General features: G+C 46.2%; 1 protein-coding gene across 1 annotated transcript in view; it reads left to right on the forward strand.

Moving 5' to 3' along the window:
- The first annotated feature begins 292 nt into the window (after positions 1-292).
- The window catches only part of ITGA3 (integrin subunit alpha 3), a 94,219-nt gene continuing 81,602 nt past the window's right edge, over positions 293-12,909 (forward strand). The window contains exon 1 of the mRNA XM_063137375.1: positions 293-646. Coding sequence (XP_062993445.1) covers positions 417-646 — 230 coding nt within the window. The 5' untranslated portion in view covers positions 293-416. The remainder of the gene's footprint in view (positions 647-12,909) is intronic.

Genomic DNA, 12,909 nt, shown 5'->3' on the forward strand with positions numbered 1-12,909 from the left:
CCTTTAAGAAGCCAAGCGCCTGTCGCTCCGGCTGTTTCTTTTCCCCCGGAAGAAAAGTGTAGCTAGAAGCGGCTTAGATTCAATGCAAGGTGAGGAGGAGGTAACCAAGCCAGCCAACGCGCCTCCCCCTCTTAACCATAGCAGGCGGGCACAGAACCGCTCCATCCGAATCGTTTGCGGGGAAAAGATTTGGGGAGATCCCTCGTCGCTGAGGTAGTGCTGGAAATTTGCAGTTACAAAGCACACACACACACACACACACACACTGAGAGGGGAGGAGGCAGAGGGAAAACTCTAGGCGCTGCAACCAACAGCCTTTCCCCCCCCAGCAAGCAAAGTAACTAACCAGGCGACCGACCCACACTGATCACGGAAGCGCACAGTCAACCGGCAGAAAGAAACTGACCAGACCCGAGATGGCTCCTAGTCGATTTCAGCTTTCCAGAATCTCTAGGCAAAGAAGCCGGCTTTGGAGGCAGAACGCGCTGCTTTTAGGGTGTAGCCTGTGGCTTTCTCTTTGCCCCCTAAGATGTGATGCTTTCAACTTGGACACTAAATATTTGGTCATCAAGAAAGGCAAGACTCCAGACAGTTTCTTTGGACTCTCGGTGGCTCTGCATCATCAAACGAACCCGGAAAGATACCTGTAAGTGGAGTAGACTATAAAACTGCTTGATTTCTTGTTCTGGAGGGGAAGGGGAATGGATTGCTGAATATTGTTAAAGACTCCCTTTTCTGTGGACCTCCGTTCGTTCACTCCTGAGATGTATATATGTGTGTCTGTTTGAGTGTGTAAAATAACTTTCATTGGGCCAGCACCTCAGTAATAAGAGGGTGCAGACTTTCCAAGTTATACAGAACTCTTCAGCAAGCAAGAACCTGCGATTTATTAACAACTCAGATAGGTGTAGAAGGTTGTCAGGCATCCATGATATTTAAGGGGACATTCCTTATTGCTTACAGCTGCAGACCTATACCCATTATCCCATTGAACTCTGTGGGACTTAATTTTGAGTAGATATGAATAGGATTGTGCCGTAAAATATTGTCCTCTCTTTCTGTCCATTTAGGCTCCAATTGTTTTTAAACTGTCTTTGGTGCATAGAACAATAGATATCCAAAGTCTGCTGACAGACTGTTTTAAAGGGGGATTAGGACAAAATTCGTGGAGGATAAGGCTGGCTTCTAGACATGATGACTACATATTACCACCTGTACCTGAGGCAATATGACCTCCAGTTGCTGTGGAACACGAGTGGGAGGGTACTTTGCACTCATGTCCTGCTCATGGGCTTCCCGTTTGGTTGGGCACTGTGGGAACAAAACGCTAGACTGCATAGGCTTTTGGTCTGATCCAGTAGGGCTCTTAATTCTGCATTTTATTTTTAAATGAAGTCTGGCAGTCTGCAGTCTGCTTTGAATTAAGCATTATGCTCTTGGTTCCTTTTTTGGAGGTAAAAAGCTAACTTTGTTTCTTAGTCTCTTGCAGATTAACAAATAGACCTCTCCTTTAAAAAAAAAAGTGTTTGCATGTAAATGGAGAAGTTACTGGTTTTTACGCTGTTTGCATTGTTCAACTCATTGATTTAGCTGGAATGTATCTGTTTATGGAGTGAGCCCTGGAAGTGACTGTATGTGAGTGAGCATGAGAGCTATTTATGTCCCATTGTCTTGGTTTCATGCATGCATGTGGCTGAGTGTGTACAGTAGGCCCCCCTGCCCCTATTTTTGCACTGAGAAATGATCAAATTTTGGGAAGCTGCTACAAAAGTAGCAGTTAATGCCATTTATTTACTAGAGGTAATAGAGAATATATACAGGGCAACTACTAATCAGTGGCCATCCAGTTGAATTTTAAGATGCCTTTTAATTATGAGCTGCTTTGAATAATGTATTAGTTTTAAATGTTTAATTAGTTATACATATTTTATGGTGTTTGCGTTTGTGTCGTACCCCTCCTTGATCCAGAGGGAGAGGCGGGTAACAAATAAACTATTATTATTATTGTTACTATTGTTATTTGCAAACCTACCCAAGGGCAATGGCAACCTACAGCTAATCAGAGCCAATATACTGGGGATACTACAACTTAGCAATAAGGAGTAGCTCCTTGGGAGACCTTATCAAGTAGGAATCAGAGTAGGGGACTGAAACATATTACTATGGCATAACAAAAGGCAGCTAGTAACTTTTTTCAGTGTAAATTAGATTTAGGCTGTGACAAGTCCACCAAAAAGTTGTAGGTCTGCCTAAGTTACTCGCTTCAGTAAAACATTTTAACTATCTGCCTTTGTTCTCCATGGAAAACATAGTGCAAATGTCTTCCTACTTAATAGGAATAATCCTTTAGTGTCATTTTAGTGATCATTTCTTATGGTCCCAAACTTGGAAGCTAGTTTAATTCAGAGCAGCACAGTTTTGCCTGGGGTTACCTGGATGAGGTTACCTGAATGTTTACTGGGCGTGCCCCTAGAAAAAGGCATACTCTCCTCGTGTAAGCATGGCTTGCTTCTCCTGTCATTGGCAGCAGATGATGGGGGCCCAATCCTGCTATTGCAGGTTGCCACAGATTTTTATGTTGGGATTCTTGGTTACAGTTCACAAAAGGCTTTTGTAGCCTCATCCGGTAATAGGATAATGAGGGGGGGGGGGGAGTCAAATGTGAGTCATCTTAAAAAGAATGGCACGAGATGACTGTATGGTATTTCATTTTAAGAAAGTGTATATTTCACTATATCTTCAAAAGGAACCAAAGTGGCTAACAATTTTTTTAAAAAACCCCACAATAATATGTTTTTTTTAAAAAAAAAATAGTCAAAGAGACAATAAAACAGCCACCAGCTTTAATTAAAAAAATAACAAGCCCAAGAGCCATAAAACCATACCTTGGAACAGGAGGGAAATCAACCCAGCAGGTCTGAAGCTTGCTGGTATAGAAGTCTTTGACATCTAGGCTAATAGACAGGAGGCCAGATGTGCTTTCTTGGGCATGGCTCCCAAGACTTATTTTGAATTGTGTTGATTTCCCAGTGGCCACTGAAAGCAATCGGGGCAGGGGATATTTTGACCCTCCAGATGTTGTTGGATGACATCTGCCATCACCCCTGACCATTGGCTATGCTGGCTGTGGCTGAGTGGAGGTGGACCACAACCACATCTGGAGGTCCCCCATCTCTGAAATAAATGCTTGAAGCCCAGGCTGAGGGATCAGTTGACTTCTATGCAGTGGTCCTAAAGGACTCTCTTCAGATGTGCCAACCCAATGCCTTGGTGTCAAGCCACATGAGTGCAATCTGGCAGGGCCAGGTTTGAGGGGACCCTGGACAAGGAGCCCTTTGACCCACACCCCAACACCATCCTGATGGACCCCCAGACCAATGCTTCTTTGCTGCATGTCAAGAGGAATGCCACCATCGCCTCCTTCTACTGCCTCCCACATAAGCTTCTTGGGCCGGGCAGCAGCAGGGACAGCAGTCATGGGCTTCATCTACAGCAGAATATTCCACTATGAAAGAGGTATATAAAAGGCAGGAGCCACACCAAGCAGGGCATAGCGGTATGAAAGTGGTATATGGTATGGGTCAATGGGCCCCAACACTTGTCAGTGCACTTGTCAGCACCGCTATAAAGCAGTAGTGTGGCTCCTGCCTTTTATATACCACTTTCATAGTGCAATATCCTGCTCGGTGTAGATGAGGCTGGGGTTAATGCTGAGAAAAGAAACGCCAAACGATGTGACTGCCACAGTTGCCACCTCCTTCATTATCCCAGAATGCCTCTAGGCCAGCTTTCCCCAACCTGGTGCCTTCTAGATGCTTCAGACTACAAATCCCATCAGCCCCAGGTAGCATAGCCAATGGTCAGGGACGATGGGAGTTGAGGTCCAGCATTTTTGAAGGGGACTGGGTTGGGGAAAGCTCTTTCCTTCTCTGTCTACTTCCCTGGCTTCAGAAACTGGGTGTGGAGGTATTGGATAGGGATCCTTTTCCAGTGGTGTACTGGAGCCGGGGCTCACAGGAATGTAGCACTGTCACTTTTTTTTTTTTTTTTAGCACTGTTGCTGTTGGGGGAGGCCAGTGGAGGTCTTGTGAGCCTAGAACAGCCTTCCTCAGTAGAGGCAGGTGGCTCTGATGCCAGTGGAGTGGTGAATCCGCTCCAGGTTTTAGTAAAAACCAGCCAGAACTCTAAGGGAGCTATCCAAGGTGCACCTTGGATAACTCCTTGAGAGTTCTATCTGGTTCTGACTGAAATGTGGAGTGGATTTACCACCCCACTGACATCAGAGCCACCTGCCTCTACTGAGGAAGGCTGTTCTAGGCTCACATGGTAGCCCACCTACACCCTTTTGAGACCTATACAGCAGCCTTTCCCATGATAGCTGGGAATGCTGGGAGTTATAGTCCAACATCTCTGGAGGGAAACAGGTTGGGAAGGCAGCTGTATGGCTTTATCTGAATTGCATAGTGCAAATCCAAATGGTGGTGGGCCTGTGCCCATTGAGTAGTTTCTCTCATTTTTGGATGCCAGAGCAGGCCGATGGTTGTGGTCTCCATCCAGTGTAAAACCAGTGGCTTTTAGGTCCAAGAATGGGAAGGGAAGCTTGAATCAATGCTTGTTGCAGGGACTGACTCTCAGCGTGGTGCCTTCTCATGGCTCCTCTCCTATGCCAATACTCCCCTCTGTGGGGCTCAGTCAGTGGTGTTTCTCTAGTGCTGGGTGGCCGTCATTAAAAGTGTCCCACAGTCTCTCAGAGTGATGCTACATCTGTTATGGGAAATTGAATAGCAGCTCAGTACCGAGCACCAAAAAAGTACATTTAAAGGGGGGGGGCAAGGCAGGTACCAGAGGGTACACTTCACCAGGGAATGCCTGTTAATGTACATTGATGTTGTTTCGGTAGATTTATATTGCCTTTTGTTCACCTTTCAAGGTGTTGGGTTTTCCAAGTGGTCTCCCATCCAGGCAGTGACCAGACCCAGCCCTGCTTGGCTTCAGCAAGATAGCGGCATCACAGAAGTGGGCCACTTGTAGGTCAAAACATCTGGAGGGCCATAACTCCCATGATCCCTCACAATTGGTTATGCTGACTAGGGCTGATGGGAGATGTAGTGCAAAGCACCTAGAGGGGCCATAAATTGCCACTAATAATAATAATAATATAATTTATTTCCTACCCACCTCTCCAATTGGATCGAGGCAGGAAACAACAGCAAGCATAAAATACATGAAATACTGATTACAAACATACCCCTGCAGTGTATATCAGATGACCTCAGGTCATGCCCTAGGCCAGTGGGAAGGGAGGCAACCGTTTTTCAGCCAAGGGGTGCATTCCCTCATGGCTAATCTGTCAGCAGAAGGCACATGTCGGCAGTGAGTTGGGCTGAAGGAAAAAGTGGGTGGGTCACCTCTTTTCTCTTTCTGCTACTCCCTTTCTGCCAAGGAAGGGACAGCCGGCTCTTCCCGGAGGTCTCACCTGAACATGTGCAGAGGGCTTGTGAAATTAGGCTGAGGGGCACACGAAGCCGTGGGGCTGCAGCATGCTAACCCCTGCCCTAGGTAATGCTTTTCCTCTCTTAACGTGGAAGATTATCGCTTGTAGCTGGGAAGAGCTGTATTTGAGGATGCAGGAAAGAACGTCCCCTCAGGGCCCGTGAATTGGTAGCTCTTGGCTGGGTTCTGTTAGCAAGCACATGCCTCATCTTGCCAGGCGCTTTCCTGTGGTTCAGTCAGTCGTTCGCACTCTCCCTCCTGTGGCTAGCCTGCCGGCCTATCTGTCTGTCATGCGGAATGATCTGCAGAATGGGTTCAGTTTAGGAACCATGGAGGAATTGCTGCTCTGAGTCAAGTTGACCATTGTGATCCCTAGTTTAAACCCCCAAGAGCTCTTTGAGTTGTCTGATGAGGAGGGAGAAGGAGGCATTTGGAGAATTCTTGCTTGAATTCCCATGTTCGTTTTGGATGCAATGAAATATAGCAAACTCAAGTCTCTCCTCGGCTCCATAGGGGGTTGTGTTTTTTAATTGTGTTTTAATACATTTGTTTTACTATTATTTTAATCAAGTTTATTTATGATTGTAAGCAGCCTCGAGTGCCATTTTTCTTGGCAGAAAGATGAATGAATGAATGCTGGCACCTAAAAATGTGAAATTTGCCTCTCTGGATTTTGTTATCTGCCAACCACATAGATTTTCTTTCTTTTTCTTTCTGTTTTTACACACTTGAAGTGTTGGGAAGAATTATGAAGTTGAGCAAAATTCTCAGAGATTAAATTTAATGGAATTGCTGTCTCCTAAATGCAAAGTACCTGTACAGATGCCATTGTGCAGATGTAATCATATAAATAATATAAATAATAATATATTCTAATTATTATTAATATAAATAATGTGGCAAGTGACATTTAATTCATTTATTACATGTTTATTCTACCCTTCGTCCACTCTTTTATTCCACTGCCCATTTTATACTCAAAAGAACCTTGTGAGGTAAGAGGCTCGGGTTTGAATATGGGTCTTTCCGGTCCTTAACTGGCAGTCTAACCTGCTGCTTCCAGATCATTCCTGGAAAATCCAGCAAGACTTTGCATTCATGATCTCAAGCATACAGAACTGAAAGTATCCTCTTGAGAATACTATTCATTCACCAGGTTTTAAAAAAAGGAGAGGGGCGTATATATCCTCCATAGTAGCCACCAGCCCTGGGAAGCCCTTCCTGGTGAGGTCAGCTATAGTCCATGGCGAAGCTCATCTGCGGAATGTGTAAAGTAATTGGTCAGAGCAAAGTGACAGTGCAAAATGCATTGGTGACGCTGCAAAGTGCCTTTCTCTCGCATGTCTGAGAGGGGGATAAAGCTACTGGGTTGGATCTAGAATCATAGAGTTGGAAGGGGCCTACAAGGCCATCGAGTCCAACTCCCTGCTCAGTGCAGGAATCCACCCTAAAGCATCCCTGACAGATGGTTGTCCAGCTGCCTCTTGAATGCCTGTAGTGTGGGAGAGCCCACAATTTCCCTAGGTAACTGGTTCCATAGGCCGAGGTGAGCCCCCCCCTCCCTCCCTCTCTCTCTCTCTCTCTCTCTCTCTCTCTCTCTCACACACACACACACACACACACACACACACACACAGAGAGAGAGAGAGGGGGGGCCCAGGCTTACATAAAATCTGCAGGTGCAAATGTATAGATGCAAATTTTAGAAATCATTACTATAATTTTAATAGGCATCCCATACATTTCACCATAACAGGGAAGGCTGTGACCTGTCCAGGGCTTCACTGTTGGTGGACAACTTTGACCACCACCACCACCACCCTGCTCTCCTTTCATGGGATTCTTTGTCTTTACACCAAGCATAGGATGGCCATGTGCTGTCTTTTACAGTCTTCTCTTTGAAGGCGTCCTCTACTTAAAGCAAAGGTCCAGTCCAGGTCTTGTTTTAAGAACAAGAATCATAAGAAGGGAGAACAGGGATGTTGAAGTTGCCCTTCAGCAACAGGCTGAGCAGCGACACTGATCTCAGCTGGTCACAGTCTTCCCCAATCTGGAAAGTATTGTATTTCTGTATAAATTATAGTCATTATTTCCTATATTTGCACTAATACAAATTAATCAGCACATGCACAGTTTATGCAGATCTGTGTCCTCCTTTGTCCCTGCCTTCTCTTCTTGGGTGATATTTAAATGGCTAAGGCTTTGACCAGATAGCCTTCAAACGGAGGAGTGTAAAGTAAGTCACGTGGCGGGGCAGGAGAGAATCCCATGTATTTCTAGGCAGAAGTAAATCTGTTCAGTGGGGCTTACTTCTAGGTAGGTGTATTTAGGTTTGCAACCTTTGTTCCCACTCAAATCCATGACACAATGATGAACTCTTCACACTGATTTCAATGGGACCTAAGTGTGATGTATTTAGTCTGGATCCAACCTTCTGTGTTAATATGGTTGACCCAATACCTCATACTGGGGGAGTGGGGAGGTAAGCTAAAACCTAATTGCTAGCATTGAAAGAAGTAGAGCATAGTTCCAGAAACAGATATAGAGGTGGTGCGTCTTGTTAATCCAAACAGATTCAAACTTGTGCACATTTTCAATGCCTTCTTCCCACAGATGAGATGATAAACATGCCTGGATGATATCACCTCAGACTGCAAGTAGGGGCTCACATGTCTTAATGCCCCTCCATTTAAAAAGCGCATCACTCACCAAACCTCTCTGCACATGGAAAAGTAGCATGTCAGGTGAAGGGATCTAGCCTAGTTTTCTCCTTGACATGCTAGTCTTCTGTCTACAAGGAGTTTTCATTTGATTTTTAAATGGAGGATCACTCAATCATGTGACTCCTGTGACTGCAGTCTGAAACGGTAGAGTCATCTAGGCACAGGTTTACCACCTCACTGTTCTTCATGAGGACTTATTGTAAAAGGAAGATGGAAATAATGTGGGGATTAATTTGTAAGAGGTCAGGAAGGGCAGGCATGTGAGTCTTTTATGGTTTTGATTTCAAGCATTTGCACATTGTAATCCAGCAGGGTGCCCTACCCCGGTTCGTCATCCGGGGCTGGTTTGGACTTGTTAATTGAAACATGGAGGCCTAATGCTGGCTCCTCCTGGACTGGGTCTGAGGTGTGAGTTTCTCATGGACCTGTGAACATTCTTGCAGTTATTCGCTGGATTGGCTAAATTCTACTGGGCTTTACAAAAGACCTTTTCAAACCACCGGATTTTTCCTCTTGATTAACTCCTTCTCTTAGCCCAGGCCTTCGTTCCCATGGAGACGTGCATTATGTTGTTTAAGAGTCCGTCTCCCCATTCCTTACTTAACCTCGGTATAAATCAAGGCTTCGCTAATGTTAAATAAATGCTCAAATGGGAGGCGCTCCTCGGTTGCAATTCAGCGGGTGGTTGGTTTGTATGTTTTGGTTTTTCACGGGCTTTGCCACATTTGGGGCTGGGGGATGGAATGCTTCCTCTTGCTTTTAATAGCTGCCTCTGCCAGACAGATAATAAGTGAAGCTTTTCCTGGTATCGAGAGGGGAGTAATAATGACAGCCATAACTTCTGTGTATCAGGAAAGCTTTTAAAAAGTCACAGCAGCCCTGCAGAAGGGGAGGGGGGAAATGGCAACTCTATTACCCATTTGCTGTTAAGTGGGATGTTATTTCTCCTGTGCACATATTCTGAATAATTTCTGTAGCTGCTTATTATTATTATTATTATTAGTAGTAGTAGTAGTAGTAGTAGGCAAAAGGAAGAGGGGCCGACCATGGGCAAGATGGATGGATGATATTCTGGAGGTGACAGATTTGACCTTGGGGGAGCTAGGGGTGGCAACGGCCGACAGAAAGCTCTGGCGTGGGCTGGTCTATGAAATCACGAAGAGTCGGAAGCGACTGAACGAATAAACAAGTAGTAGTAGTACATTTTATCCTTTCTTTTTTCCTCTTGCAAGGAACCCAAGGCCGCTTGTACAGCCCTCCCCATCTCCAATTTATTCTCACAAAATCCTGCGAGAGTCAGTGACTGACCCAAAGTCACCCAGTGGGCTTCATGGTGTAGTGGTTAGATAACTTAATATAATTTATTTATTTTAATTAATTCGTTTAAATAAAGGCTGCAGATGTTTCTACCTGCATGGCTTTCCACTCACCACAGCACTGCATCATGGGCTTTGAAGTATTAAAGATGCCTACGTAGTTAGTGAATGTGCTTGGGCTCTCCAAGCTCAAACACACTGGCTCAGCTGTGCAAAGTGCTTCAGGGTCTTCCTGTGTTATATTCCTGTTTTGCTGATCTGCGATGGGGGAATGAAAGAAGCTGCCTGATTTCAAGTTGGATCCCTTGTTCATGTTGCTCAATACTGCACCGCCTTACCCAACGTGGTACCCTTCAGATGTGTTGGATGACAAGGGCTATCATCCTGGGCCAGCAGGCAAAATGATTATGCTCACTGTGGATGATAGGCCTTATTGTCCAACACGGGCAGAGGTTTTCAGACAGGGTTTCTTCTCTCTCCCTTTCTCCAAGGGGAGAAGGGCTGAGACTGGCTTGCCTATCATGGTTATCGGAGATCCCAGGACTTGTTTTATTAAAGCCAGAGTTAAAACAGGAAAGCATATGAACAGTGTTTCTGAGCATATGCAAAGTGCATTTTCAGTGCCACTGATATTACCACGACATAGTTGGGATTAGAGACGCGGGCTTCCACAGTAAACATTATGACTTCCAGCCAGGTTTGAGTCCAAGTCGTTTTGCAATCTGAGGTGCCCTCCCTGCCCCACATGCCATGTAAAGAAGCAAACTGGATTGGCAGTTGAATTTTACTTCAATACTAGGGACAGGACAGTGTCCTTCACTGCACCTGAAGGCAGCAGGCTGCTTTAGGGAGTACAGGAAACACACAGCTCTGTTCCCCAACAGAGAGGAATAATCAGAGGGCTCAGGAGAAACGGCTAGGAGGCTGTCATTGCCGTCCCCACTATCTGCCGCCTGAGTTTGCTGACTTGCTCAGGACCATGGGAAGGCCAGCCTTCAGCTGTGGTGTTTCTCTGAACTGCTGCTTGTGTCCAGTTTTCTAGAATCTCTCATCTTATCACGCACCCATCCGAGTGACGAAACGCAGCTACTCCTCTTGCAGGTCTTACGTTCTACTTTTAAAATTAAAATGAACACCACATGGCTGAAAACATGGGTGGGAGGGGAGGAAAAGCCAGACTTCTTGACTTTTACATTTCTGAGACAGCTGGAGGGTCTCCCCCCCCCCTCTCCCTCTCTCCCTCTCTTTCTGCATGTGCACGTCTCTCTCTTACCCATTTAACAGGGATATCTTGTGCCCTGGAGTGGATTTCTGACGGCAGCAGCTGCACGGCTTGAACAAGCCTCCATGGAGACATTCCAAGGATTCATTTGAAAAAGCTCTTGGTAAAGTTGAGGACCTTTTTTTGTCAGAAGCTTCTGTTTTTCTCGTTTTTCTGATGAGCAGCCTCCTGGTAGGCGAAAGGGGAAGGAGGGGAGACGGCTGCACTGCCGAGTGAGCCCTGTCCGTGCTGAGAAAATTTGTTGGAGAAGATGGGAATTGTGAGCAACACATTAGGAAGTGGGAGATTTCCCTGCTTTCCAGGCATTTGCCATTTGGGGGCATTCGTGCCAAGAGAGGCAACCCATGTCCAGTGCTGGGCATCTCTCTCATCCATGGGGATGTTTAGTTTTCTAGTAAACTTGCTGACTGGCTGGGCAGGACACAAGGGTGGCCACTTATGAATCGCCCCAAAAGAGGAAATGCATCACCAAAAAAGAGGACCCTGATTTGCATAAATATTGCATACGTTAATGTATGCATGCAAATTGTGAAGTTACTACGCTTTCAGTCAAAGCTCAGTATATCTCACCAGGTTGTAGAGGACCAGGTCACCTAGGTGCCTACCTGTTTGGTCTGCCGTCCATATGCTCACTGTGGGTTCAAGGACCGACTCTTCCTTCTGATGGTTTTTTATCTCTAAACTGAACTTGGACTGGACAGCCCTTCCGTTTCAGGATGCCTTTTTCAGAGGGGAGTCCTCCAGCATCCTTTCAAATAGAGGACTATCCTCTGTAAAAGAGGGCATGTGGCAGTCCTTCACAAGAGGCTCTCAGCAGCCTTTCAAATAGAGGACTATCCTCTGTAAAAGAGGAGACGTGGTAGTCCTTCACAAGAGGCTCCCAGCATCCTTTCAAATAGAGGACTATCCTCTGTAAAAGAGGGCATGTGGCAGTCCTTCACAAGAGGCTCCCAGCAGCCTTTCAAATAGAGGACTATCCTCTGTAAAAGAGGGCATGTGGCAGTCCTTCACAAGAGGCTCTCAGCAGCCTTTCAAATAGATGACTATCCTCTGTAAAAGAGGGCATGTGGCAGTCCATCACAAGAGGCTCTCAGCAGCCTTTCAAATAGAGGACTATCCTCTGTAAAAGAGGAGACGTGGTAGTCCTTCACAAGAGGCTCCCAGCATCCTTTCAAATAGAGGACTATCCTCTGTAAAAGAGGAGACGTGGTAGTCCTTCACAAGAGGCTCTCAGCAGCCTTTCAAATAGAGGACTATCCTCTGTAAAAGAGGAGACGTGGTAGTCCTTCACAAGAGGCTCCCAGCATCCTTTCAAATAGAGGACTATCCTCTGTAAAAGAGGAGACGTGGTAGTCCTTCACAAGAGGCTCTCAGCAGCCTTTCAAATAGAGGACTATCCTCTGTAAAAGAGGGCATGTGGCAGTCCTTCACAAGAGGCTCTCAGCAGCCTTTCAAATAGAGGACTATCCTCTGTAAAAGAGGAGATGTGGTAGTCCTTCACAAGAGGCTCCCAGCAGCCTTTCAAATAGAGGACTATCCTCTGTAAAAGAGGTCATGTGGCAGTCCTTCACAAGAGGCCTCCAGCAGCCTTTCAAACAGAGGACTGTCATCTGTAAAAGAGGAGATGTGGTCAGGGCCGGTGCCAGACTATTTTGCGCCCTAGGCAAGGTGAGCTACTTGCACCCCCCTCAAATTGCACGGAACTCCGAACGTGTGCACCAAGTGGAGAGCTGGGACTGGCTCACTTCAATTTGGGACCGAGCCATCTGGAATTCACCGGGACTTACTTCTGTGCTAATGCAACCCGCTATGCAGCCTGGCGTCCCGATCCCCTCCGCACCTCTACTCAGGGGAATAAGGCTTCCGAGTAAAGAGGTATAGGCGGATCGGGCCGTAATGGTGCTTCCCGGTGCAACTCTTTCTCAGAAGCAAGTCCCATTGATCCACGCGTGCCAGATTAGGAAGCAGGAGAGTTTGTCTTGCGAGGAGTCCACAAGTCCCTAGTTTTCCTGGGGGAAGGGAGAGGGAGTCCCGCTTGCCCGCCTGCCTGGACATCGCAGCCTGTTTGAGGAGAGAGGCGAGGCGACCCGGTGCC

This window comes from Elgaria multicarinata, chromosome 11 (genome assembly GCF_023053635.1).
Source record: "Elgaria multicarinata webbii isolate HBS135686 ecotype San Diego chromosome 11, rElgMul1.1.pri, whole genome shotgun sequence".
NCBI classification, from domain to species: Eukaryota; Metazoa; Chordata; class Lepidosauria; order Squamata; family Anguidae; genus Elgaria; species Elgaria multicarinata.